Below are 26396 nucleotides of genomic sequence, written 5' to 3'. Positions count from 1 at the left end.
ATCAACAGCTACCCCAGAGACCCGGCATAGAGTAGGTCCTAGAAAAATATACGTCGAATTGAATTTACCTGCGTCCCCTCATCCCCTTGCCTGCTGGCTGCCCCTCCCAGCAAGTGGGTTATGACACTGCTCCTGCTAACACTGCTGTCCTCCTCGATTATAGGGGGCCATCCTCTGGACACCCCACACCTTCCACGGGAGCTGCCTCCAGGACTCTCAAAAACTATCAGTAAGGGTTTTTTGAACTTTTCTTGGGAGACCTAGCTGGGAAGGAAGTTGTCTGGGATACTGGCAGAGAAAATGACCCTTTCTATAAATACACCACTTACTGCTGTGGCTCTTGTAGGCACAGTGATTCAAATGGGGCTCAAAAGCCTCTCCCTCAACTGTCTCCCCTCCTGTCTGACCCACCATGGCTCTCTCTTCGGAGACAAAGCGCTAAAGCTCCCATCAAAAGATAAAGGTCAGCTGAAAGGGGGACAGGAGATGGAAGTAAATGGGTTGATCATGGGGGTAATATGGTCACGGTATTTTAGCTTCAGATTGAGCTCTGAGACTCCTAGAAGGCAAGGTAAAGAGAGAAAGAAAGACAATGCATTCCAGGGCTCAACCTATAAGAAAGGAAGATCCATAACTGGTTTTTTGGGAGGGGGAAGTCTTCCTGGTGAGACAGGGTAAAGATTTCTCAGGTGGGCTCTTAAACCGCTGAAGGACACAATGCATAGCGAACCAGCCGGCCACACTTGCCCCAACTTCAGGGTTCACTTCCAGCCTTTCAGAGAGGCGAGCTGAGTCAACCAAATTATTTGTGCATGAGCCCACGCAAGCAAAGTGATTGGTCCCACCCAGACCCAAATGACAATCTGGCCCCTCTCCAAATGCCATAACCCCCCGGCCAAGGGCGATGCCCAGTCCGGGGAGAACTTGTAACAGACGTATAGACTCACAGCACATGCTTGGCATTTGATGGGAACAAGGCTGGGAAACCCCGTGTGGCAGCAGGCCATGACAGCCCTTTCTCTCCAGCGAGAGCATCCCGGGCGATCTGTGCATCAGGATCCCAGGAGCCCCCTCCCCCCCAGGTAGCAGCTCAGATGCAAGGGAATGGGGCTCACGGAGAGCACCCACAGGACCTGCCCCGGCCTAGAAGCTTTATTCTCTAGTACAATTAGTATCTCCAGTAACGATTTCATAGGTACCATTTCCAGGATGCCCAGAAGAGACATGCTCAGTGGCAAGGGTCATCACACTGAGGGGGTCCCCACACGATGACTCCCCACTAGGTATTTATAGTTCAGCCGGGGTCCCCGCCCGTCCAGATACATCTCGTCCTCCAGGGGCCGTGTTGCTTTACTAACACATTTCCATGGCCTCTCCATGGTAACCCGCATTACTAGAAAGGTAGTCCGAGGGCAAATCCATCCTTAGAGAAAGAGAAAGGGTTTTACTTACTCTTCACAGGGGTGGGGCGGGGCGGGGCGAGGAGGCAGGGCAGGGGAAGGGCCCGCCGACTTGTTTCCTCTGCTTTCCACTTAGATCTCACAGCCTTCCAAGGGGCGTTTAAAAACGCGGAAAGTGTGGCCGACATTTTTGGTAAGTGAAATGCCAAACTGCTTGTCTGCCGGGTGTCAGGGCACGGGGTGCGTGAATGTGGGAAATCTAAGGAAGTTACCAGCTCTCTGGGCTCCCTTGCTCCCGCTGCCCCAGCCAAGCTCTGAACCATGTGATCCGGGTTCCAACAGGAGCAGTGGTGTCTCGTATTGCATTGCGTGTCACTGGGTTGCGAGGTGCCTGCATCGTCCTGACTTTGTTAGTCCTGATCAGTCTGCAACCCGGGCGGCGGGGCCGGTGGGGGGGGGGGGTTGTGGAGAGAATGGCGCCCCTGTTGCCCAGGCTAGGAATCCAGCCTAAGAGAGGTATGTGACCTGCCCAGGTCACAAGGGGGACGCTCCCTCTGAGTCCAGAGATTAGTGGTTGGCTCTTCTCTCCCCAGCTAACAAATACACGTAAAGCCTAAGAATTTCAAAGAGGGTCAAGGGCTCTATTTATCAATTACGTTTCTATCCCGTGACTATCGATTGCTGGATACCGTGATTGACAGGGAGCAAGGAGCTCTGAACTGCTGTGGGATTAGACAACACGGGTAGAGGACTGCACTGGAGGTGTGCATGTGACTCAGTGCAGGTGCCCACTAAGTTTTTGAGTGAAAATGCATATTTATATAAACACACACACACACACACACACATACATACGCAAGCAGCTCTTTTCCCTCCATATAGAATCATTTCTTCGTTTTCCGACGAGGCCATGTGAAAACAAACCATGGGAATGGAAGTTTGAATGGGGTAGGAAAAACTCGAAGAGTCTGGGAGGGAATAGTCCTCACAGACCCCTCGTGGACCTCCCCAAGCTCCCACGGGTGACCCTGCGCATTAGAATCATGGCTGTGGGGTCACACCCCCTTTGGCACTTAACCATCTTGCAACCAGAAAGGCAGAGAATGGGGAGGGTGGGTGTGCCGCTCGAGGTCAAAAACCTGGAAATTGCTCTCTTGCCAGTTTTGCTCGCAGGAACGTTCGTGTTTAGGGCAAATCATTGGTTGCTGGTTGGTACCTCGGGCATATCTCTGACCTTCAGTTTCTTTACCTATGAAACAGAAGTGACAGAGTGGCATCTGCCTTGCCAGATTAATGGGAAGTTTATGGGATCATGGGCCAAGCGAATGCTTTCTAAGGCGTGACTTGCTATCACTCTTAACTATTGTCCTATTTAAAGCACATAGCAGTTTCTGGCCCATAATAGGGGCCCCCAAATTATTAGTGTCTGTATCCGTTCTCTAGGGCCACGACTGTATCATTTGGGGTCCACTCATCAGACTCATAGTGACTTAAATAACAAAGGCATTTAATCATCTCACAGAAGCCATCTGAAAGCCCCAGATGTCGGAGGTATCAGCAGGTGTCAGAGGCCCATTCTTCCTCCACCGTTCCAACTAAGCATGCTGGCTTTTCGATATTAGGCTTGGGGCCTCATGGTGACAAGGTGGTTGCCACAGCCCCAGCCAACATATCCTCACCCATATTCAAGGAAGGAGAAAGGTGTAGAGCCAAAGGATGTCTTCCATGCCTTTGTCCTTTATTATGAAAGAAACAATTCCCAAATGTCTCTAACCGACTTCCCCTTGTTTCGGCCAGATCTGGGTCACGTGCTCAGCCCTAGGTCACTCACTGTAATGGAAGCCAGGATTATTAGCATGACGAACCCAGAATGAGCATGACACATCCTCCAGGGATTTGCGGAAGGGGCTCACCTTCGCTGAGCGCCTTTCAGCTTTGTGGGTAAGGAAGAAAGTACGTGACTATTGGAGGTGACCGGCAGGGACCACGGCTCACAAACCTGCCTCCTTCCCATTGTCCAGAACGACCCTGAGTAACCAGTAGGTGCTTAGTAGGTTGCCGTGGTGCAGGAAGTCCCGGGCACAGGGGCTCCTTCCCGGACCCTGGTCCCCAGCACCTGGCCTGCTGTCCCCTCCCCGCAGACTGCCTGGGCTCCCACTTCACCTGGCTGCAGGCCGTCCTCACCAACTTCCCCGCGCTCCTCCAGTTCGTGAATGGCATGAAGTGTGTGGCCGGTCTCTGCCCCCGGGATTTGGAGGACTACGGCTGTGCCTGCAGGTTTGAGATGGAGGGACCACCTGTGGACGCGTCTGACAGGTGAGCTCTGGGAGGCCTGGCTGATATTTGGGAAAGCTGTCAGGAGCTTAGTTCTCCTACCCTGCGAAGCGACTGGTTTCCTCATCTTTCCATGGCTACGTATCACGTCCTGGGAAGTTGTCAGGATCCTGGCTCTGTCTCACATGCAAAGCGTCCGAGTAGTGACTCTCCGAGTGGGGTCCCCCTGTATCAGAACCACCGGGATACTTGCTAAAATGCAGATTCCAGGGGCCCATCCCAGACGGACCTACTCAAGACTACCTTCACCTAGAACCTGAAATCTGAATTTAAAACAAGCTCCCCAGGAAAATTATTCTTGGTTCAGAACAGTCCTGGCCAGCAGGGGTCAAGTAACTACGAAGGTTTCCGTTTAATTTTCGCACAAACGTGAGCCAATCCCATATGGACACTCTGCTTAATGTAACAGAATCCTAGGGGCGCCTGGGTGGCTCAGTCGGTTCAGCGTCTGACTCTCGCTTTCGGCTCAGGGCTTCTTGATCTCACAGTTGGTGAGATCGAGCCCTCCGTCAGGCTTTCCACTTACAGCAGGGAGCCTGCCTGGGATTCTCTCTCTCGGTGTCTCTGCCCTTCTCCTGCTCTCGCTCTCTCTCTTAAAATATATAAGTAAAGATTTGACATGTGCACATAGACAGAATCCTATCCCTGCTTCAAAGACGTAGGTAGCTAGTGGGGGTTATAGAGGAGACACAAGGGGCCCCATGACAGTGCGTGCCCTCCCTGCACACAAGGGAGGGGAAATTATAACAAATCCTCTACCTTGACACATCAGGTTAGGAAGAAAAGTTAAAATGTTAGATGCATCAAGTGTTGCCAGGGATTTGGCAAAAGGTTTACTGGCAGCGGGAGGGCACCTCTACCCCGGGATCCATGTCCCCACCCACTCGTGTGCACCTGTGCCCAAAGCCAGCGTGACAGAGTGTGTGCTCTCATAGAAGTGGGAAGGACTCCCCTTAGTAGCAGATGGGACAGCCCGTTGTCTTTCCCGGAGTCTCTCCATTAGGACACCCTCTTTGAATGCAACCTCCATGCTCCCCAAACCTGCCCTTCCCTGCCCTGCACCCGCCACGTGGGACAGCGCGTGCACACGGTCTGTCTCACGCTCCACTCAACAAACTCTAAGCGGGAGGGGGGGGGGGAGCTGCACCATGTCATTTCTGTGCACCCCCACTGTGGACCACAGCACTGGGCACATAGTAGGAGCTCAGCAAATTAACTCCAATTGCTTTTCGGAGATTAAAATTAAGTAATTACATAAAAAGTGATATATCCTTGCCGGAGCAGGAGAAACAGCTTCGGAATCAAGCAAGAGCTCTCTCTCATTTCCACGTCTCCAAGAGAGGATGTCAGTTGCCTCTGCACCAGAAGGGCACTTTCCCAACTTTGGGACCAGGAGCAAACTGACTCCCAGAACCAGCTCACTGACATTCCGACCGAAAGAGGCTGATCCATGCGGCATGGTGCTCGGACCATTTCTGGGAATGTATTTTCCTTTCAGGTTCTCCCTTACCACTTCTAATTATTAGAATTATTAGAATGCCTAGAACACCTAGCCAGAAGTCAAAGAAATGAAGCAGCAATGCACCATAGGCTCAATGATGGAAGAAGTGATGGCCCCCCGAACCGGTGGAATGATGGGCCACACCCAATTTCGGTTACTTTGCACAGTTCAGTTGACGGGGGTGGGGATCTCCAAACTCCTGGAGGACTGGATGTTTCTACTTTGAACCTTCATAGCAGATTCCAAGAATAATTGCTATCATGTATTGAGTGCCTACCTCACGGTAAGATCTATATAGATGTTTTCTTTTTTTTTTTTAACTTTTAATATTTTTTCAGGTTATTTACTTATTTTGAGAGAGAGAGGCAGAGAGAGAGAGAGAGGGTGCAGGAGGTGCAGACAGAGGAGAGAGAGAGAGAGAGAGAGAGAGAATCCCGAGCAGGACCTGCCCTGCCAGTGCAGAGCACAATGTAGGGCTTGAACTCACGAACCATGAGATCACGAGCTGAGCCAAAAACAAATGTCGGTTGCTTAACCGGCTGAGCCACCAAGGCGCCCCTGATGGATGTTTCCCTGAATCCCCCAAATTTTTGAGTTAGGCAGTTGGAGAAATTTCGTAGCTTGCCCAAAGCTATGAGCTGCCTGTGTACTTTTTCTTCTTTACATTGGTCTCCACTGACCTCCTGTGTGCATTGCAAGAGCCTCCTGACCCCCATTTTAGTGTCAGCCTCACTCTGAGATTGACTTCGACCTTGGCAAGTTACTGAGCCTTGTACGTCTCAGTCCGCATGTATATAAATGCTCATAATGATAATAGCACCTGCTGCACGGGTAACATCACCCAGATGTATGTGCACGCATGCGTATGCACGTGTGTGTGCAAAGAGCTCTATTGGAAACATCACTGCCAGGAATCCTCCAGAGACACCACAATGGCAGACTCCCCTCTCTTAACCTTCCCCCACGCTCTCACCTTGGCCTCCCCCACCTGCCGCAGCTGCTGCTTCCAGCATCGCAGGTGCTATGAGGAAGCCGCCGAGATGGACTGTCTCCAGGACCCTGCCAAGCTCAGCACAGATGTCAACTGCGTCAGCAAGACGATCACGTGTGGTGAGCATCTCCCGGTGTCTCAGGGAGCCGGGCTGAGAAACGACAGCTCAGGAGTCCCAGGCCCAGGGCTCCCAGGGTCCCCCCTGATCATCACTGCCACGGACAACATCATCGCCTCTGCTCCGAGCCCCTCGAGGGCTGGATCTATGGCATCTGTACCTCGCATGCAGTCGAGGCACCATAAATGCTTCTTGACATGAAAGAATAGCCCATCCGCAGGTTGTGTGATTTATGATTTTAGACTGTAGCCACCCTGGGAGCTTGGGAAAGCAGATGGCTTGCAGCTCCCACACTGTGTGATGTTGGAACAGTCACTCAACAAGTCAGAACCTCTGCCCGGGGAGGAGAAAACCCCGTGCAGAGATGTGTTTTGAGAATTGAGTTAAACAATGCTTCAAGGTAAAACAGGGGTACCTTTGTTAAACGTAAACAGTGCTCCCGTGTGAAACAGATACCACGGTGACTGGCCTATGTTAAGAAGTCAGCAGTAGAAGCATAAGGCAGTGATGGGCGGATGAGGTTTGTGGTTGCTGCTGAGTCGGTTCAAACCTCAGCTCGGCACCCTGCTCCCCATGTCACTCCAGGGATTGTATTTCACGTCCCTAGACGGTCCCGGCAGAAGAATTAGAAGAGGCAAAGGCGTGGGGGCGAGCATGGCACCTTGGGGGCACGGTACATTGGATCCGTTCTTTATGGGCACCTATCATGTGCCAAAGGCTTTATACCCAGCAGATGCGATTGTCCTAACAATCTTATGAGATGGACTCATTATTCCCTGTTTTCGAATAGGGGCAGGAAAGCTCAGAGAAATTAAACAGCTTGCCCAAAGTCACATAAGCGGCTAAGTAGCAGCGTCAGGGTTTGAACCCGGGTTCCACTGACCCCAAAGTCCAGCTAGCGAGGACTGGCTGAAGTGTGGCGCGTCGGGAAAGGAGTGAGGAAGAGCATGAGCCTAAATCCCTGCACAGTGAGCATGGAAAACACCGTCCATCCATCCATCCATCCATCCATTCATTCGGCAGGTGCATACTGAGCACCTACCTACACTGGGAGCACCTACCTACACTGGATATCTAGGTCCTGGGGATATCCTGACCTTCTCAAATCTCCTCGTGGCTGCCAGGCACTGTAAAAATACCAGAACCAAGTGCTAGAGTGTGTTAGCGACACGAGCTGTGGAGGGAGATAAAGCAGGGGAAGGCACAGAGAGGACTGGGGGGGGGGGGGAAGGCCCCCTGAGAAGATGCCCGCGGAGCCAAGACTGAGGCGCAGCGGGAAGCAAGCTGGCGGCCGTCCCGGAGGTGGGCACCGCCATGCCAGCGGCTTGTGGGTGTGCCTCGATGTACGCGGTGCCCCCCGTGCTTGGGAGACAGGCCAGACAGTCAGAAAGGGGGTGAGGAAGCAGGAAGGAGATGAGCTCCGAGCGCAGCTTTTAGGTCCATTGGGAAGTTATCGGAAGGTTCTAGACCCCCGGAAAGACATGGTTTGCCCTGAGTCTCGAAAGGCTTGTCCTCGATGAGCGTGGACAGGGCAGTAGGTTTGGGGGCGGGGGCGGGGGGAGGCCACTGACAGAGCCCAGGCACGAGCAGATGGGGGCTTGGCCCAGGGAAGGGTGTGGAGGTGGGGATATGTGGTCACACTGTAAACAGGTCGAAAGTAGAGGCCCGACGGTCGGGGGTGAGCATGAGAGTAGGGGGCACAGAACCCAGGTTGGGCCTGCGCAGCCGAAGCTCGCGGAGCCAACACGGTGAGAGCAGGATGCCCACGGGGGGAGCGGGACCCTGGCAGGCAGATCGGGGTCAGGGTGGAAGGTCGCATTAGCTCTTGGGATTCCCAGTGACATCCTCCCACCTGCTCTGCCCTTGCTCCGTGCACAGAGTCCGAGGACCCTTGCGAGCACCTGCTGTGTACCTGCGACAAGGTTGCCATAGAGTGCTTGGCTCAGTCCAGCATCAACTCTTCCCTGAACCTTCTGGACACTTCCTTCTGTCTGGCTCAGCCTCCAGGTGGGAAGAACCGGGCCCCGCGTCGGTGGTGGGGCCTGACAAGCTGGGGCGGGAGCCGGCACGGGAGCCTTGGTTGCCGTGTGTCCTCAGAGGCGAGTCCGACCCCTTCCGACAGTCCCCCAATCCGCTGCCCTGAACAGGCTTCCCAATGTGTTTCTTTGCAGAGCCGCCCAGCACGAGAGAGGGGACCACGCTTCCGCCCAGAGGTAAGGCCTCCTAAGGAGGCTGCTCCTCGGCCCACAGGGGCCAGGCTACAGCTGGAATTAAGAGACACCCCCACCCCACCCCACCCCCCCGCCGGGCCTGCCTGAGTGACCCGTGGCACTGGAGATGTCCCCCCCTACCTTCCCCTGCCCAGGAGACAGCATGACTGCTGAGAAACCCAGTTCAAACATCCAACAGCAAGCAGCCCTCATGCAAACATCATTCCTTGCCACGTGGACAGGGGTGCGTTTAATCCAGTTAAGGTGTAGACCCCGGGTGCTTTCTCTCTTGCTCTAGAGTCGGGGCCCTGGTATACAAGGAGGGCAGGACAGGGTCCAGTGCTCTGATGGAGGACAAGGCTCCTCGTGGCTGGGCGAGCTCCTGGCCGCGGAGGCCTCCGAAGAGCAGACAGGCTTCCTCCCTCCTCCGCCTTCCAGAACTTACCGCAGAAAGGGCAGTCTGGGCCCAGACAGGGGCTCCTTGCAGGGGAGGCTATTTTCGGTCCCTCTTCTTAAGACAGGCCGCCTACTGAAGCCAGCAAGTGTTCATTCCTACCCTAAAACATGCGTCTTACGGGAAAAGCGAGGGTTCAGCTCACGCCGGGCGTTCCTCGTTCACCAAGGATCGCACGGCCTCTCCGTCCCGACGCCACGGGTGCCCGGGGATGGGAATTTCGAGGTGCGCTTTGGCAGAGCGCCCCTCCTTTCCTGGGGCTGGGGTCTCCCTCCCAGCCCCGCGGTGTTTGTCAAAGAAGCTGAGGTCAGCGCACCCGCGCGTGTGAGCGTGCACGTGCGCAGGAGCGTGCTGGTGTAGGCGTGCGCACATGCGTGGCTATGGGTGTGTGTGTGCGTGTCCTATTTCGATGTATCTTCTGGGTCTGGTTCTCTTTCTTCCGTGCCGTCTGCCTCCCTTTTTTTTTTTAATTTTTTTTTTTGTAATGTTTATTTATTTTTGAGACAGAGAGAGACAGAGCATGAACGGGGGAGGGTCAGAGAGAGGGAGACACAGAATCCGAAACAGGCTCCAGGCTCTGAGCCATCAGCACAGAGCCCGACGCGGGGCTCGAACTCACGGACCGTGAGATCGTGACCTGAGCCGAAGTCGGACGCTTCACCGACTGAGCCACCCAGGCGCCCCCGTCTGCCTCCCTTTTGAACGGAGGTCTTTCTAAGTCGGGATATCACGGTTCACAAACCCTCGAGGTCTGCAGGCCTTTCACTGCCACAGCCTGGGTCTGCTAGGGTCACCTTCCCCGGCCAGAACCCAGCAGGGGCTGCAGCCCCTCCTGTGCTGGGGCCCCGTAAGCATCCCATGTCCCGGGAGGTGTAGGGGAGACAGGGAAACCCTGAGACAGAACGAAAGCCCTTGTCTGGCAACAGCTCTCGCGGCCCCCTCCCGTCTCGGGCCAGCAGTCCCAGCCTGTCCTCTGAGACCCGTGGCACTTGGTCTGGGCGCAGTGTTCCATCAGTCATTGCTTCGGGGCTTTCTGTTCCAGTGGTTCCTGTGGACCCCGCAGACACCAGTGCGATGGCCGTTTCGGGAGAAGGTGAGCACGAGGGGGCCGGCGTGTAGCCCAAATACCCACGCTGTGGTTGTGCCATCTGCCTGCCTGCTGGGACTACGTCCCCTAAAATGCCCCCTGCCCGGGATTGCATTGAGACTGCTCAAGAACATTCCAGAGCCCCTCAGTTCCTCCCGACCCCCGCATCTCTTCTCTCTTTGCTCTGCTTTCTCCCACACCCCTCTTCCCACCTCGGTAGAATTGTCAGATGCAGGATAGTCACCCTCGGTCACCTGAGGCTGAATTTCAGATGAGCCACAAATACTGTTTTAGTATAAGTATGTCGCAGAATTTGCATGGGATATACTCATCCTGAAGAGTGATCTGTCGCTCGCGTGAAATCTGAATTTAACTGGGCATCCTGTATTTTTTATTTGCCACACTTGGCAATTCTATGCCTCAGGGGGATCGCCCTGCACCGCCACCTTCCCAGAGGTTTGAGCCTTTCTCTCCTCCGCGGCTGCTGCCGTGAGAAAAGACGCACGAGCTCACTGTGCAGCTGATCCCCGGCTGCCCTCCATGTCCAAGGGCATCTCATCCCCAACAGCTCTCGGGCAGCCCGTGCCTTGGACTCGAGGTCTAGGAAAAGAGGAAATGGCACCCGAACCCAGCCAAAGCTTCACCATGTGCCCTGCCCGCACGGCAACCATTCCCCGCATGACCCACAGTGGCCACTTCCATCAGGAACCGAGGCTATGCCTCGGGCTTCGCTGCCCACGAGACAATCTCCGAATCACCCTCAGTTGGCACATTTTCCACTTACCGCAGCCTGAGCCATCATCACCCTGGGCATGGTGCAGAGAAAACACGCTTCGTAAGGAACCCAGAGTCTAACTGGCGAAAGAGAGTTCGTGCACTCACACGTCGGTCCCCCAGCACTCACGCACGCACACCCATGACCTCGCAGTGCCCACAAATGCCCTCCAGGAAAGGAGGGAGCCTGAATGCAGGAAGAAGCTTCGGTCACAAGGGAAAAAGACAAAGGGCCCGTGACTGTTCTCACCATCGTGTCATGCAACAACCAGGCTTTGGAGTCCGGCAGCTTTGGGATGGTCTCCTGGCTCTCCCGTTTTTCAGCTGTAGGACTCTGAAAGCGTGGTTCGCCCTCTCTAATCTTCCATTTCACTTCAGAGAGCAGCGACTGGCCTTTTTTTTTTTTTCTGTAAAGGGCCAGAGAGTAAATATTTTAGGCTTTGTGGGCCACAGGGTCTCTGTCACAATGACCCAACTCGGTCATTTGGACTGGAACCATAACGTCGGTACCTGGATGGGTGTGAACATGTTCCGCTAAGACGTTATTTGCAAAAACAGGCTGAGGGCCGAGCCAGGGTTTAGCAGCCCCTGGAAAGGGATGGTTACAGCTGTCCTCCGGGGTGACAGGGGCTGAAATGAGACAGAGCATGGGGGGATTCTGGGCCAGCGTCTTCTTCCGAAGTCTGGTGCGGCTGTGAAAAAAACAATGCGGGACACTGGACAATTTGCTTCAAATATTAAATCTCATTTAACGCTCACACAACCCGGTGAAATCATCAACCCCACACAGAGATGGTAAAGTGAGCTGGAGAGAGAAATTGTCCAAGACGTGCAGCTGGGTGGCAGGCTGGGGTTCGAGGCCTGTATGGCGTTCTGTCCTTACCGCTAGACTGCACCCCCCCTTCGGGTGCCTTCCCCCGTGGACCCGCTCCAGCAAGGGGACATAGTGTCTCGTTCTCCCAAAGGGGCCATTGGCTGGTCTCTTTGCCTACAAACAGGCCTGGTGCTAATGTGGCCCCTCGTCCACTTAATGGAGACTAGCGTGTCCATATTCCTGATCAGACCGCCACGGGCTTCCTCTCCTCAGCCCCCCAGTCCCTCGGCCCCCAAAGCTGTTTTGTTTGCAGGCGACCCCTGCCTGGCTTACGTGCTGAGCTGGGCGGGTAATTGAAGTTGAGTGGTTTCTTTCCACAGTGGCTCCTGAGACCAGAGCCGACCCGCTGACCACGCCCTCCAGGACAAGTAAGCAGAGAAGACTCCGCAGGAGGGGACAGCACGGGAGCCAGTGGCGACATGCCATCTGAATATACATGCTCAGTTCTGATGACGGCTCTTTGACCAGCCCCAGAAGACACATTAGTATACCCATTTTTCAGATGATGTAGGAAACTGGGGCTCCGGGAGGTTAAAAGTTACAGGTGGCTCAGCACCAGCCTCGCTGGACTGGTCTCTAACCCAGTCTCAGGTTGTAAGACTTGTTCTGTCTCTTGTCGTTCCGTCCTCTTCCGTGTCGTGGTGACTCACGGAGAAGAGCCTCGTCCCTAAAAACATCTAGGCCAACGTGTCCTCGGAAGAAGTAATCTAATCGTTTACTTCGCTTGTGGTGATGAATAACCATGGACTCTTTACTAATAAGCATATATATCTCATAATAACCATTTACTAATTACTAAGAATGAATAAATAGATTCCTTGGTTAACAGGCAGTGACATCACGGAGGACTTCAATATGTCGGCCCATTCCTAAGCCCCTACGCCCATCCTCTGGGTTCATCCCCCTGGTCCTAGGAGGCCCCATTTGACAGATAAAGGAGGCGCTCTGAGGGGCAGTCGTTTGCCTGGGGTAGGACAGCATAGTATTCCGTTCGTTCTGAACCTGCGAATTTTACTTTGAAGAGAACCATCTTTCCGGCTTAGAACCCCGGAGGTTCTGTGGCCACTTTTATGTGTTCACAGCAGTAGACTCGTGAGCCCGATCTCAACGTATCACCATGGCAATCTTGACCTTTGACACACTGAATTTAAGGCAGTTCCTTCCTTCCCCCATGGTGTTGGGAGTTACCACCACTGGCCCTCAGTAGTACAGCCAGAAGTGCAACAGCCCCCTAGCTCAGTGGTTAGGACAGCCACCTTTGGCCAAGTGGCCCCGGGAACTGCATTCTGTGACTTCCTAGCTCCATGACCTACAGTAAGTGATCTGTCTTCTCTGTGTGCCCCCGTTCTCATCTCTGAGTGAGGGTGAGCACAGTACTAATTTGTGGGGTTGTTGTTTAGGACGAGCAACGCACTTAATACTGTGTCTGGCTTGTAGTAGGTCTTAGTCTGTTCCTGCTGCTACAACAAAATGTCAGTAGCCTGTGAACAACAAAATTTATGTCTCATGGTTCTAGAGGCTGGAAGTCCAAGCTCAAGACACCAGCATGGTCAAGTTCAGGGATGCCTGCTTCCTAGACAGCCACCTTCTTGCTGTGTTCCCACATGGTGGAAGGAGCCAGGGAGCTCTGTGGGGTCTCTTTCGTAAGGGCACGAATCCCATTCATGAAGGCTCCCTGCTCCTGACCTAATTGCCTCTCAAAGTCCCCAAGATCATCCCGCTGGGAATCAGGTTTCAACACATGAGTTTGGGGGAAGCACAAACACCCAGTCTATAGCGTAGTAGGAGCCTAATCGCAGTTAAACAACAACAATCTCATTTCGCAGGGAACCGGGGCTCAGCAGTCTCCCGGAAGCCACGTAGCAGGCAACTAGAGCCCTTCTGCTGCCTTGTTCTTCTTCGTTCAAAAATACGTGGTTAAAAAAAGGTTTTTGTTGGTTGAAACTCTGGAGAAGTCTGCTTTCCTCAAGTAGCTCAAAGATGCACCTGCTTCAAGACCTGCAGGTCGCGGCTGCTTTTGCCAGCAAGCCCGTGTCTGGGGAGGGCAGTCTCTTTGGCTTAGCAGCGACCCAGCCATTACCACCAGCTCCTGGGAGGTAACCAGGGGCAGAGCAACGAGCACATTGCCTCCTGTGCCCGTGGGATGGCAACCGCTTCTGGAAGCCAGGGTGGGACAGACCGGAGTCAACACTCATCCCGTCTCTCTTTTTTTGTGGGCAGGCGCGGGCCAAGGCCAGCAAGGCACGGAAGCCGCTCGGACCATACCCGCTCCGGGTAAGCACACCGGGTCCTCCCGCCTGCATATAACCGTCATCCCTATACGTGTATGGGATCTGGTGTTTCTAAAACATGGAAGAACCATGGAAACCAAGTCCCTTTTACACCCTCTCCCAAGAGCAGACAAAGGAAGTTAAAAGGTAGGTCCAGTTCGAAAGAAAGGGAAGAAAAGGTAGAAAGAAAGGGAAGCCTACCTGATAAAGAGATGCTTTTAGAAAAATATAGAAAACTGTGTATTGTTTTCTATTTAAATCACCCGTCATGTCACATTATACAGACAGCCACTTTCAAAAGCTGGAGGCATTTCCCTCTACTGCCTCCCCAGCGGCAGGGCAGCTCTATGACCTTAATTAACATGAATTAACATGAACCAAGATCGCTTGGTGCCGTGGCTTTGCAAGTCTGAGCTGTTATCACTTAAAACATGAGGCGACGGGGTGCCTGGGTGGCTCAGTCGGTTAAGCATCCGACTTTGGCTCAGGTCATGATCTCACGGAGGTTCGTGGGTTCGAGCCCCGCATCAGGCTCTGTGCTGACAGCTCAGAGCCTGGAGCCTTCTTCGGATTCTGTGTCTCCCTCTCTCTCTGCCCCTCTCCTGCTCATGCTCTGTCTCTCTCTGTCTCAAAAATAAATAAACATTAAAAAAATCTTTTTAATGAGGTGATACTCCCCTGATATTAAATATTTTCCTATAACATGATTTTGAGTGGCTGTACCACAGCTTCTGGTACGGAAGACCATAAATGTATGTAGCCAATTATCTCTAACATCTGTTATTGAGAATAATAGATTTAGGCTTTAAACCCACCACTTCGGATTCATTTGTCACCACAAATGCCGAGAAGCTGAATTACTGAGGGCGTGATCCTTGTAGGGCTCGCCCCATGTTGCCAAATTGCCCTGGAGAAAAACTGGCCCTCACCTGTGGATCCCATGACCAATACCGTGTACTATTATTTAAAAGCAAGCAAACAAAAACCTCTATTGTTTTAATAGAAAAAAAGACCCACGGTAGCTCATTTTTCCTCCTTCTCCCCTCCGAGGAAAATTGAAAGGAGTGGTTTTTGTACCCAAGAGTGGCTGGCCTCTCACTCCGGGAGCTTTGGACCAGGCCTGGACAGAATTCTCCAATCTTTTTTTTTTTTAGGTTTATTTATTTTGAAAGAGAGAGAGTTCAAGAGTGGAAGGGGCAGAGAGAATCCCAAGCAGAGCCCTACGTGGGGGCTTGAACCCATGAATTATGAGATCATGACCTGAGCCAGGATCGAGTCAGACACTTAACCAACTGAGCCACCCAGGTGCCTCCAGAATTCCCAAACCTTAACCGAATTTATGGAGGTGGGTCCCCAGTGTCAGAGCTGAGGGTACTGAGACTTGGACCGACTTTGCCCTCAGGTGCACAGTGACCTTCTCAGCCTGGGAGTTGGGGAGCGAGAGGCATTTGGGGTGGCCGTTCAGGCAGGGTGAGGGATGCCACAGGCCCTCCTCTAAGGGGATGAGGTGGGGGGTCTCACGTTTGATTAGCACCAACGATCCAGAAAGTTCTTCCTCAGAGGGGGAGGGCTTCTAGCAGGACGCTCAGACTCAGCGGAGAGACAAACGGGCTTCTGGGGCTCCATCTGCCGATAGAGTTTTCCGCCTGGAGAGCCTCCAACCCCAGACCAGATGTGTCATCACCCTCCCTGAGCGATTCTAACGGCTGCTGTTGACCGTTGCCTCCTTGCTAGGCATTCGGCTAGAAGGATTATTCACACACAAAACAGGTATCATTGAGGCGCCTGGGTGGCCCTGGGTCCGACTCTCAGTTTCATCTCAGGTTATGCTCCCGCAGTTTGTGAGATCGAGCCCCGCATCAGGCTCTACATTGACAGCTTAGAGGCTGCTTGGGATTCTCTCTCTCTCTCCCTCTCTGCCCTTCCCTTACTCTCATGCGCTCTCTTTCTTTCAAAATAAATAAACATTTAACACAGGTATTATTAACATAGTTTTAGAAATGGGGAAATTAAGATTGAGAGAGGCTAGGGACGCCTGGGTGGCTCAGTCAGGTTAGCATCCAACTTCGGCTCAGGTCATGATCTCATGGTTTGTGGGATCGAGCCCTGTGTTGAGCTCTGCACTGAGTGGGATTCTCTCTCTCTCTCTGTGTCTCTCTCCCTCTCCCCCTCCCCACCCCCCACCAAGTGGATAAATAAACTTAAAAAAGTGGCAAGACGAATTTTATTCATGTTTCTGCAGTGGGGAGGGGAGACTCCAGGATCCCTGAGCTTGGCTAGGATCTGGGTGGAGGTGAGAGGGCCTTTGAGAGGGCGAATGGGAGGGCGGACAGCTATTGGGAGCTCCTGCAGAATCCGGGAAGCAAAAAATTCCAAAATGGGGGGAGGGGGCTGTTTTCTGAAAACTTAGGCAAAGGCAAGTGTTGGGTCAGGGAGCGTCTCAAGCTGTTAAGTTCTCTTGGCTGCCTTGAGTTTTCTCAGGCAGGAAGTCAAGGGGAAGCGGGAGGCTGGGTCATCCTGGGGACACCAGGCTGGGGTTGGTGAGTGTCTCCTTAGTGTGGGGGCAGGGCACGGATGAAAGAGTTTGTGCCGTGAATTTGAAGTTCTCGTAGGTCAAGGTTGAGGCCTGGCCGAGAAGAAGGCCCAGAGGAGGCCGGCTAGAGGCTGGTCAAGGAGAGAATCTGTCAGCTCCCAGCAGTTTGGAACACGATGGAAAGAAACCCGCGCGTGGGCTTCTGTTTATGGGATTGGAGAAGGGGGCATGATGTTAGACAGAGGTTACAACAGGGCTACTAAGGCTGTGTGCCCAACCCCCAGGGAACGGAGTGCTGAGCAAGGACACAGAAGCCCAGGGCTATGAAGCAAACCAACATGACAGATCTGGGGAAAGATTGCAAGTCAGGGGGCCCTTGAGATGCCCCAGCCTCACCCAGCGCTCTGGGTCCACAGATGGTGGGGGCGGAGCCCACGAGGCTCCCTCTGTCTGGACCAGACTGGGTTGGAGACATCCCTACCTCTGGCCAAAAGAACAGATGGGGCAGACACAGAGCAAATCTGGACGGTGCCAGGGAGCCTGGGGGTGGGGGTGGGGGGGTGGGCAGGGCCAGACCCCTGGCCGCCTCACGGCCACAGCAAGGACCTGGCACCTAACTCGGAGTGTGACGAGAAGCTGCTCCCGTATTCCGAGGAGTCGGAGGCGGGGTCCTGCTCGCCAACACTACTGAGTACCAGGGGCTGGCTTCAGGATGCACTGTGCTTGTTACCCCTTCACTTGTTGTTGTTTTTTAATTTTTTTTAAACGTTTGTTTATTTTTGGGAGACAGAGAGTCAGCAGGGGAGGGGCAGAGAGGGAGGGAGACACAGAATCCAAAGCAGGCTCCAGGCTGGGGGCTGTCAGCACAGAGCCCGATGTGGGTGGGGCTCGAACTCACGGACCGTGAGATCATGACCTGAGCTAAAGACGGACGCTTACCCGACTGAGCCACCCGGGCACCCCACTCCTTCACTTGTGAACACCATGCCAGGCCCCCCCACTTGCAGGCAGGTGCATGGCGGTTAACACCACACACACAGGCCTGGCAGGCTGTGACAGGCCTCGTTGTGGGAGGTCATCCATGTGGCATGGGCTCCTGTCCGCTTCGAGGTTATCGCGGGCATTTGGAAATTCCCACGCAACATCCGCGGATCCCCAAGACTCAGCCCTGACGTCTGCAAACCCAGATCGAGGACACTACCCGAACACTTTGTTCTCCTGAAACACCCGTCTGCATTTGGCCTTGATCGTGTGTCCACCTGCAAATGTCTTCTTGGGCCACCTTTTGAACATGAGCCGTCACGCTGTGCATTTTCAGGATCCGCAGAGACGGCTGCCTCGGCACCCGGTGTAACCATCGTCCCCGCTGGCTTGAAGTCTCTGGGCTTTGCTGCGTCCTCCACCAAAAGTGGCCCAGGGGAGACAACTGGAAAAGGTAGGCAGGAGCAGGCAGAGAAGCACGTGGCCTCTCTCGGCCTTGAGATCCTCCGCGTGGGTCGGGAGCAGAGCCCTTCGGGCCACGGTATCACGCTGTGATCTCCTGTCGGTGCTACCTCAAGGGGCCGCTCCTTGCCAGGTGAGCTCAGGAGACACAGACGGGCCCTAACCTGCCTGTGGCCACTCAGCTGCTGAGCCGGGGAAAGGGGCCCGCTGGTCTCGCGCTCCCACCCCTCACGCTGGCCCCCGGGGGAAGAGCGTGGGTGGCATTACCCACACCGCGGTTGTTGGAAAGAAAGAAAACACCGGGGCGTTCCTAACCCTCCCTTTCTCTCCCCTCCTCCCAGCAGAGCAGTGGAGAGAGCTGCATTTGAGAGGGAGGCCGGGCCGGGAGCCCTGCGCAAGGCCCCTGGTTCCTCGGTTTCCCCCCCACCGACCATGTGATCGCGGGGTTTGCGCGGTGGACCGTAGCCTAAGTTGGCCAAAGCTGCAGGCAGGGGAGGCAGGGAATGGGGTGGGGAGGAGGGTGCAGGAGGAGGGCAGAGGCGGAGGCAGAGAAAGAAAATCCGGGCCTCTGAAGGGAGAGCCCTGGCGGAAGGCGGGGGCTCCTGGTGGGGTCAGGAAGCCTGGGAGGCCGGCCAGGACGCCCCCAGGACGCTGGGCCCCTGCCAGGGCCTCAGGTGGACACAGTCCCTCCACTCTGTAATCAGATGTGGCCGAAAAGCACCTGGAGTCCTGACCAGCCCCCTTACCCCTCAGGGGGATTTGACCAGGAGCCTGGGCGAGGGCCGCAGAAGCCTGGAGGGAAAGGCTTGTTCTCTGAAACACAGCTTGTGCCACACAGCAGACAGGGCGGTGGGGGGGCGTGGGGAGGGGGGTGTACTGGCGGTGGCGATTTTCCCAGGAAACGGGGGAGGCGAGGACACAGAGTTTCCCCGGACCCTCAGTAGCCACGTGAATCACCGTGAATGCCGTCCCAGTGTTCCCTGCCCTCCTGACAGTCCTGTGTCTCGCCAGCCTGTGACCGGGTCACCTTCCTGCACCTGGGAAGCAGGAACATCACGCGGGCGATGCCTCAGCTGGGAGAGATGCTCTTTTGTCTGACGTCCCGATGCCCGGAGGAATTTGAAGCTTACGGCTGCTACTGTGGGCAAGAAGGACAAGGCGAGCCGAGGGATGCCCTGGACAGGTAGGGACGAGCGAGGGTGGCGGGACGGCGGTCACTGAGAGGGCCCACTGGCCGCGGCTTCACAGAGAAGCACTAGGCCACTCAGGACGGCTTGCTGCCATCATGGGCCCAGTTTCCTGATGAGCAGTTGAGGCTCAGCCTTGACTAAGGCCGTTCAGCTACGAAGGGGCAGACCCACACGGGTCCAGACCTTTCCAGGTGGGGAGTCTAGAGCTCTTTTAGCTCTGCCCCAGGTACTGCCCTGCTGCCCTAAGAGAGTCCATCTGCCTGTTTTGCAATGACCCCAAATCTGCCTATTTTGCAATGACCAACACATCACATTGGCAGCCCCCCCCCCCCCCCCCCGGCTCAGGGTGCCCTGCAGGTGGCCACAGTGAAATTCAGCTTCTCAATAACTTTGAAGTCTAACCGCTACGTTTTATAGCCGCCACTCCTGGAAGAATTTTCAGCGACCTCGTGCATTGATGAGTATGTCCATTCCCTCGCGTATGCACTCAGCCCGCATTTCTTGAGCTTTTGCTCGGTGCCAGGCACCGTGCTAGGCGTGGGAGACACACAAATGGTTACACCCGAACCAAGCAGATCGAAACACGCGGCCAGTGCCATTACAGCAAATAGTGCTGCACCGGGCACGAGACAGGCAATGCGACAAAAAGACCAGCAACGCGATAAATGCCACGGAGGGGACGGAGGAAACGGGGCAGGAGCCGACCTAGACAGGAGTTGCAGGAATATTCTGAGGGCAGAGTTGATACGGCGTTAACGACTGCACATGAGGACCGCCCAGGCCCACGGCCGGCCAGTGGAGAGCTCGGTGCTCAAGAGGCGTAGGCCCCTTGGGATGGGGGGGCCACCGAAGGGAAATCGACAGCCACAGACCATCCTGGAAGCAGGGATGGCAGGCACATGGGGCATGTCACCTGTAGGTGCGATGGTGTCTGGGCGCCCGTGTCACTCACCTCCACGGGCCCTTCTGCCCTCACCCCGTCATCGAGCTCCGCTGCAGGGAATCTCGTGGGGAGGAAGCGAGGGGCTCGGCTGCACAGGCCACCTTCCGAACTTCCTTCCCACCGGGTGACACGGAAGACGTGTTTATTCCAGCAGAGTGTATAACAATCATACATTGTCTACACTCGGAAGTTCAACAGCACGCCCTCCGCTCTCCAAGACAGAGAACAACGTAAATACTACTGTCCCTGAGGCCACAGCACTCAGGCAGATGGGGCAAGGAGTAGAAACCGAGGGTCCCATGGAAGGATAGGGGGATGCTTTTGGAGGCCTCCTGACCACCGGCCATATTGCACAAAAACATGAGGTACGACCAGGCATATTGACCAAAGAAGTCAATATGGCTTCCTTGACATTCACAGGGAAGGAATCAACACTGCCAGCCAGCCTTGACCAAGGAAGAGGTTCTCAAATTGATACCATTTTCCGCAAGGGGGTCTTTTCAAAACCACGTATGCTTTACATTCTGGGCAACGGTGGTGACTTTTAAGGGCATTTTGATCATACGTGATTTCTGATTCATTCACTCACTGCCTTCAGATTTTAACAATTATTTTAGCTACCCACCACCCCCGACCCCGGGCAGGTGCATGCACCAGACAGTGGGGCTCAGCCGTAACAACAGCTGAGTGGGGCTGCCTACGTGGACCTCCAGCCACCAGCTAACGTGACGGGCACACTGGGGTTGCTGGCAACAGGCACAGCTGATACCTTGGCTGAGCACAAGCGTTACCAAAGGCTGTGACTGAGCCCTGCTCTGGCTGTGGTCTCCAACAGCACGTGAGCACCATTTAAGGATGGGACGAGTTGCAAAGGGAGGATTTCGGGGGAGTGGCATCTCCTATGGGCTGGAGGTGTCACCAGATGCTTTCGGATGCCCGTGTGGCTAGAGGACACTGGCAACTGTGAGGCTTTATCAGGTTAAAAAGCAAGACACTGTTTCATTCATTCCCATACGGTTACTGAGGTCTTGCTCCGTGTGGGACACTTTTCTAGATGCTGTTTTTCATTTATGCTCTGCTCTCTTTCAAGGCTGGGGGCCAAGGGGGTGCCCTATGGATGTGGGATTAATTATTCTATTATGTAAAAGGTTAGAGGCAGTGGGGTCACTAATCCATGTGGTTCCTTTGTGTAAACGAAAGACAGCACCCCTTCCTCAAGACTATTTCCATCTGTGGGCAAATTATTGTAATGAAAAGGAAATGCGTTGCAGTCAACAGAGTTGTGATAAAAATACAAAAAAAGAACATTTTTAATAATAAGATGCATACAGCGTGACTGACACGGTCTTAGATGTGGCATCTTTGTGCAGTGCACAACGTAAACAGCCACACATAGTGGTCCTATGTGCGTTGGAAAGGCGGCCTTGGCTTCTCTCACTGCTGTAGGGATTATGGGAGAAGCAGGCCTTGAAGGAGCACCTTGGGCAGCTGGGTTGTCCCTGGTCTTAGGTGCTGTTTTTCCCACCACTGCTGCTTGGAGCAGGTGAGAAGGCTGGGCTGCCTGCTCGAGGGGCTTCCTCGGTCACCGGCGGAGTGCGTGGATGGTACAGCCAAGTGTAAGTGCCGCGGGCCCGTGCAGCGAGCCATTCCCTTCGTTCATGTCAGCGTCACGTACGGCTCTTGCCTACTGATGCTCCCCCAGCACGTTTTCGTCTAGAATGTGATTTAACACTCTTAACCGTGAGGCACAGATAGGACCCTATACTGACGAGGGCCCTGAAGTTCAACAGGCTAAGTCACCTGCTGCCCGCAGAGCTGGCGAGGAGGGGACCGGGGATAACATCAACAGCCCGTGCATACGCAGTGCCTACCACGTGCTGGCCTGAGATCACAGGGTGTGTTAACGGTTAATACGCTCAACTATCCTCTGAAGGGGCGCCGAGTCTCCCCTTTATGAGGCGGTGGCCAAGGCCAGGGTCACACAGGCAGAAACAAGTCGGTGGCAGGAGTGAGGCCCGGAAAACCATGTTGCCGAGGACCGAGGACAGAGTCCTCGTGCTCAAGTGCTCAAGGGTCTCGTGGCATTTTTCTTCTCTTCCTAAGAAGCAGAAATCTTTCTCCAAGTGAGACCCCCGAGGAACCCCAGAAAAAGGGAGAGCCCTGGCCGATGGGAGAGATGTGCCTACGGCCCCCTCCCCCCTCCCCCGGGAGCCTCGGCGGGGACGTCTGAGAACTGGCGTCCCTGTGAGCGAGCGTCACTCTCACGCGCCTCGAGCCCGCTTTTAGAACTGGCTTCATTTCCTCATCACACGCATGATATCCACCCCCAACCCCATGCCATGCAACATTCGAGAAATCGGGTGGGGTTGCCAGACCTAGCAAATAAAAATCCATGAACTTGCATTTCAGATAAACAAATAATTTAGTGTAAGCATGCCCTGAATGGACATAACTTATATGAACACATTTGTCTGAAATGCACATTTAACTGGGCATCCCGTATTTTGTCTGGCAACGTTAAAACAGATTGGACAACAACTACTTCCATTTGACGAAGGCGGAAAGTCTGGCCCAGAGAAGTAACGGTTCCTTCCAACAAGTATTTCCCGAGCGCTAACTCGGCAAATGGGTGTCAGGGATCGACTTACTTAGGTGCTTGAGCACATGGGCTCTGCCAGCAAGGTCGTCTGTCCAGCAAGAGGGGAAGGTGGAAACAGATGATTAATGCACAATGTCATTAACACACAATGTGCTGGAAGGTAGAACCATAGTTGGGCTTTGATGAGTGTCCACAGGAAAGACCCCCCCCTTTACTGAGGGGCGTCAGGGAAGCTTTCTAGAGGAGCAGATGCCAAGGGGAGTCTTGACAAACGGGTAGGAGTTAACCGGGAGGAGAAAGGGAGAACTTTCCCAGCAGGGAGATCACGTATGCTGGATGCCAGGAGGTAACAAGATGGCGGGAGGGGGGACAGGGCCGAGGGCCAGACAGGCCGGCCACGTCCTTCCCTCACGTCCGCTACTCTGTTCTCGCCCTCAAAGGTGTGGGGCAGAGCCTGTGCGCGAAGCTGCTTTGTGCCTGTGACCAGACGGCGGCCGAGTGCATGGCCTCTGCCTTCTTTAACCAAAGCCTCAAGTCCTCGGGCAAACGAGAGTGCCAGGGCCACAGGCCGTCCTGTGAGGACAGCTCACACGGAGGGCCTGCGGCCTCCTCCCTCAGCTCCAGCTCTGAGGAGAACAGCGAGGAGGCCACGCCCCACGTGGAGGGCCTGAGAAGAAGCAGAAGGTCTCTGGGGAAGCCGCCGGGTGGTGTGGGGACCAGGCACCAACATGGCCCCAGACAGATCCCCAGAGGAAGTGACGAGCACACCCTGTAGCACACCCACACCTTTAAACCTCATGTGGGTGCTCAACCTCTTCTTAAAAAGTTGATGTTCCTGCTCTCCAGGACAACTGTCTGGTTTTAGCTCCTCTCTCCAGACCTCTTTCCTCCCGTTAGAGCATCCTCCTCTCTGTCCTCAGCACAGGCTCAAGGGGAAGAGGGCCGGGGCGACCCTGGCACGGCAGTGTCAGCCCGCGTGGGAATGCGCATTTAGAGGGGGCGGACGAGGGCTCTGTACTTCCTTCAGCCCACCTTGGCATCTCAATAAATACTCCCATCAGTGTTGGTTTTGGTTTGGTTTTCACGACATGTTGTAGATACCGGTGCATGGGTAGATGTCAAAGGTAAGAAGACAGAGCCACGGAGCAGACAATTATTATTATCTCCACTGTATGATAACTGAAGATGACTTTTTCTTCTATTAAAAACAAAGGAGCATATTTAATCGATCTTATGACCTACGGGACACCAATGACCCGCCGGGGATGTCTATGAAGAACTGAGATAACACACCTTCCGGTAGGAGCCCTGAAAACATACTTGCCGTTCTAGTTGTTACGAGTGGCCATGTGTCATGGGCCACGGCCACCACCAGGAAGGATCACTGCCCACGCTTGTCTCAGGTCCTGGACTTTTTGTCTGTTTGTTTTTAAAGGGTTTATCCCAGTGGCTGGAAGTTTTGGGGGTTTAAATGCCCATGCTGACAGAGGCAAATTAGTATCACGGTAGCTGTAAAATATCTGAAACGCTAGCCATCCCTCCATCCACCCACTCACCTGACCGGGTACCAGGCAGAAGGCAGGGTATTACCAGAATCCCCCACAATATTTGGTAGGAACACAAACTCCTTGGTTCATATCACATCCTAGGTTCCCAATCCCCCACAAACCACGTGTCTGGTAGGGAGATAACAGTCCCTGTCTGCTCCTCAAGACCCGCTAGAGTTCAGTGTTGCTGACCTTCTCACGGCAGACAAATATTCTGAAGTTGGGAGGCCAGGGTAAGAAATTGAAAGGTTGTGGTGTGAAGCCAACAGCGGACATCCTTCCCTGCCTTCCAAGGCGATCACGTGAGGACACCTCTCGATGAATCCAACACACTGGCACCTTTCAACCAGGTGACTTTAACTAGCAGCCAAAGTTTGGGTTCTCCCAAACTAAACTATGGGTTCTCAAAGCAAGAACTTGAGAGCAAGTTCAGTTGGAAAGTGAGGGAAAGCCTGACCGGAGACCAAAGAAACAGGACAGGAAAGATAGTGAAAGGTGCCTTAGCAAACCAGGTGCAGCTGGAAGTAGAATACGTGCACGGAGAGAGGAGAGAGATCAGGACGTCAGCTTCTAGCAGATCAGCCAATACTCCTGGGGAGGGAGAGATTGCCTTCTGGCCTGCGGCACGTGGGAGCAAAGTGGGCTCCGGGGCCCAGAGAAAGCCTTCAGGCAAAGAAGTGCAGGTGCTAGCGGTTGGCATCAGCCAGCACGCATCCGATGGCAGACGCAGGCCGGTCGCCGATGGCAGTTTCTCCAACTACTACATTGCTGGCTTGTTCCTCCTTCCTTTAGCCCAAAGCGATTTACCAACTGTCTGCTCCCACTGGCAGTCGTGGTGCCAGCCTACCACTTGTATGGCGACCATCTGCCTTCACATCTTCACCGGAGGCGGCTGGTTGTTGCTCAGGGAAAAGAAAAACTGACGTGACCCACCTCACTCTCGTAGTTCACAACCTTTAAACCTCATGCGGGTGCTCAACCTCTTCTTAAAAAGTTGATGTTCCTGCTCTCCAGGACAACTGTCTGGTTTTAGCTCCTCTCTCCAGACCTCCCCACACCTTCCCCTCGCACTCAGCTCATGACTCTGGAGGACCGTGAAGGGTCTGAGATTTCACCCTCCTTGCAGCTTAGTTGATGTGCACTGCATGGATGCTGGCAGAGGACACGAGACACCTGGGTCAGAGACAAAGGACTTCATTACCTATAGTAAAGGCAGTAGCCCCAGCAGCATTTATGCTCCTCCCTCAGAGCCCTGATGCAGACTAGACACACACACACACACACACACACACACACACACACACACACACACACGGCTTCATTACAGGGGAGAACCCTGAGTTTAGGTAACCTAAAACTATCCTGGTTGTAAGCCCACCTGACCTTTATCCCAGAACACATTCTCTTTCTACATGAGAGTGAGCAGGACTGCCCTTGGCTCCAAAGGGAGACACCATCCCTACCTTCCCATAGTCTGTTTGCTATACTACATTCTGGGGGAGGTGGTCCAGGCTAAATAAAGGCTGTTGGTGTCTGCATGCTCACATGACAAGCACGGACACAAGAGACACAGAGAGAATCATCCAGCAACAATGGTCTCAGCTGACCCTCCACTTTGAAAAAGTGAAGGTTTCTAATGGGAACGCCCTCACTTTCCTGCTGCCAAAGCTACAAAATTACCTGCAGTCTTTCTCTTCCGTCTCCTTACAATGAAGTGTTCCTTAATCTGGATCAAAGGTCAATCCCTCCCACAAGGCCTTGTGTACAACACTCTACGGCCTTCTCCAGGGTTTGACCCCTGTAAATACTTCCTTTTAAAATCAATTTATCCCTTTTCTTCTAGGACAATCTAATCAACATGCAAACGTGCCCTAAAATCTCCCATCTTTAAAAGTCCCTTCCTTGACTGATTTAAAGTGTAAAATTATAAATCTGATGCTCCTAGCTTAAATACCAAACTAGACAGTACTCTGTTGAACACCTTTTACCTGACTCTACATCATCCAACCCTACCTCTTAACCCGCACACCGCGGTGACAACCGGTTCCACATAGGCTTCCACCTGCCTCATTCAGAGAGGTGGGGGACCGACATCTGCCTTCCGAACTTCCATTCTCCTCTCGATCTG

The 26396-nt window shown here is 54.0% G+C and overlaps 1 protein-coding gene across 1 annotated transcript in view; it reads left to right on the top strand.

The window, feature by feature from the left end:
* OC90 (otoconin 90) overlaps positions 1–23496 on the top strand; it is a 30066-nt gene extending 6570 nt beyond the window's left edge. Inside the window, exons 2-14 of the mRNA XM_043601781.1 lie at positions 164–229; positions 1537–1593; positions 3542–3716; positions 6233–6345; positions 8223–8351; positions 8516–8557; positions 10051–10101; positions 12064–12111; positions 13964–14017; positions 17865–17981; positions 19001–19172; positions 21632–21738; positions 23162–23496. Coding sequence (XP_043457716.1) covers positions 164–229; positions 1537–1593; positions 3542–3716; positions 6233–6345; positions 8223–8351; positions 8516–8557; positions 10051–10101; positions 12064–12111; positions 13964–14017; positions 17865–17981; positions 19001–19172; positions 21632–21738; positions 23162–23496 — 1466 coding nt within the window. The remainder of the gene's footprint in view (positions 1–163; positions 230–1536; positions 1594–3541; positions 3717–6232; positions 6346–8222; positions 8352–8515; positions 8558–10050; positions 10102–12063; positions 12112–13963; positions 14018–17864; positions 17982–19000; positions 19173–21631; positions 21739–23161) is intronic.
* The last annotated feature ends 2900 nt before the right edge of the window (positions 23497–26396 follow it).

The sequence above is a fragment of the Prionailurus bengalensis genome, chromosome F2 (genome assembly GCF_016509475.1).
Source record: "Prionailurus bengalensis isolate Pbe53 chromosome F2, Fcat_Pben_1.1_paternal_pri, whole genome shotgun sequence".
In the NCBI taxonomy this organism is placed as follows: Eukaryota; Metazoa; Chordata; class Mammalia; order Carnivora; family Felidae; genus Prionailurus; species Prionailurus bengalensis.
This window is presented reverse-complemented; position numbering and strand designations above follow the sequence as displayed.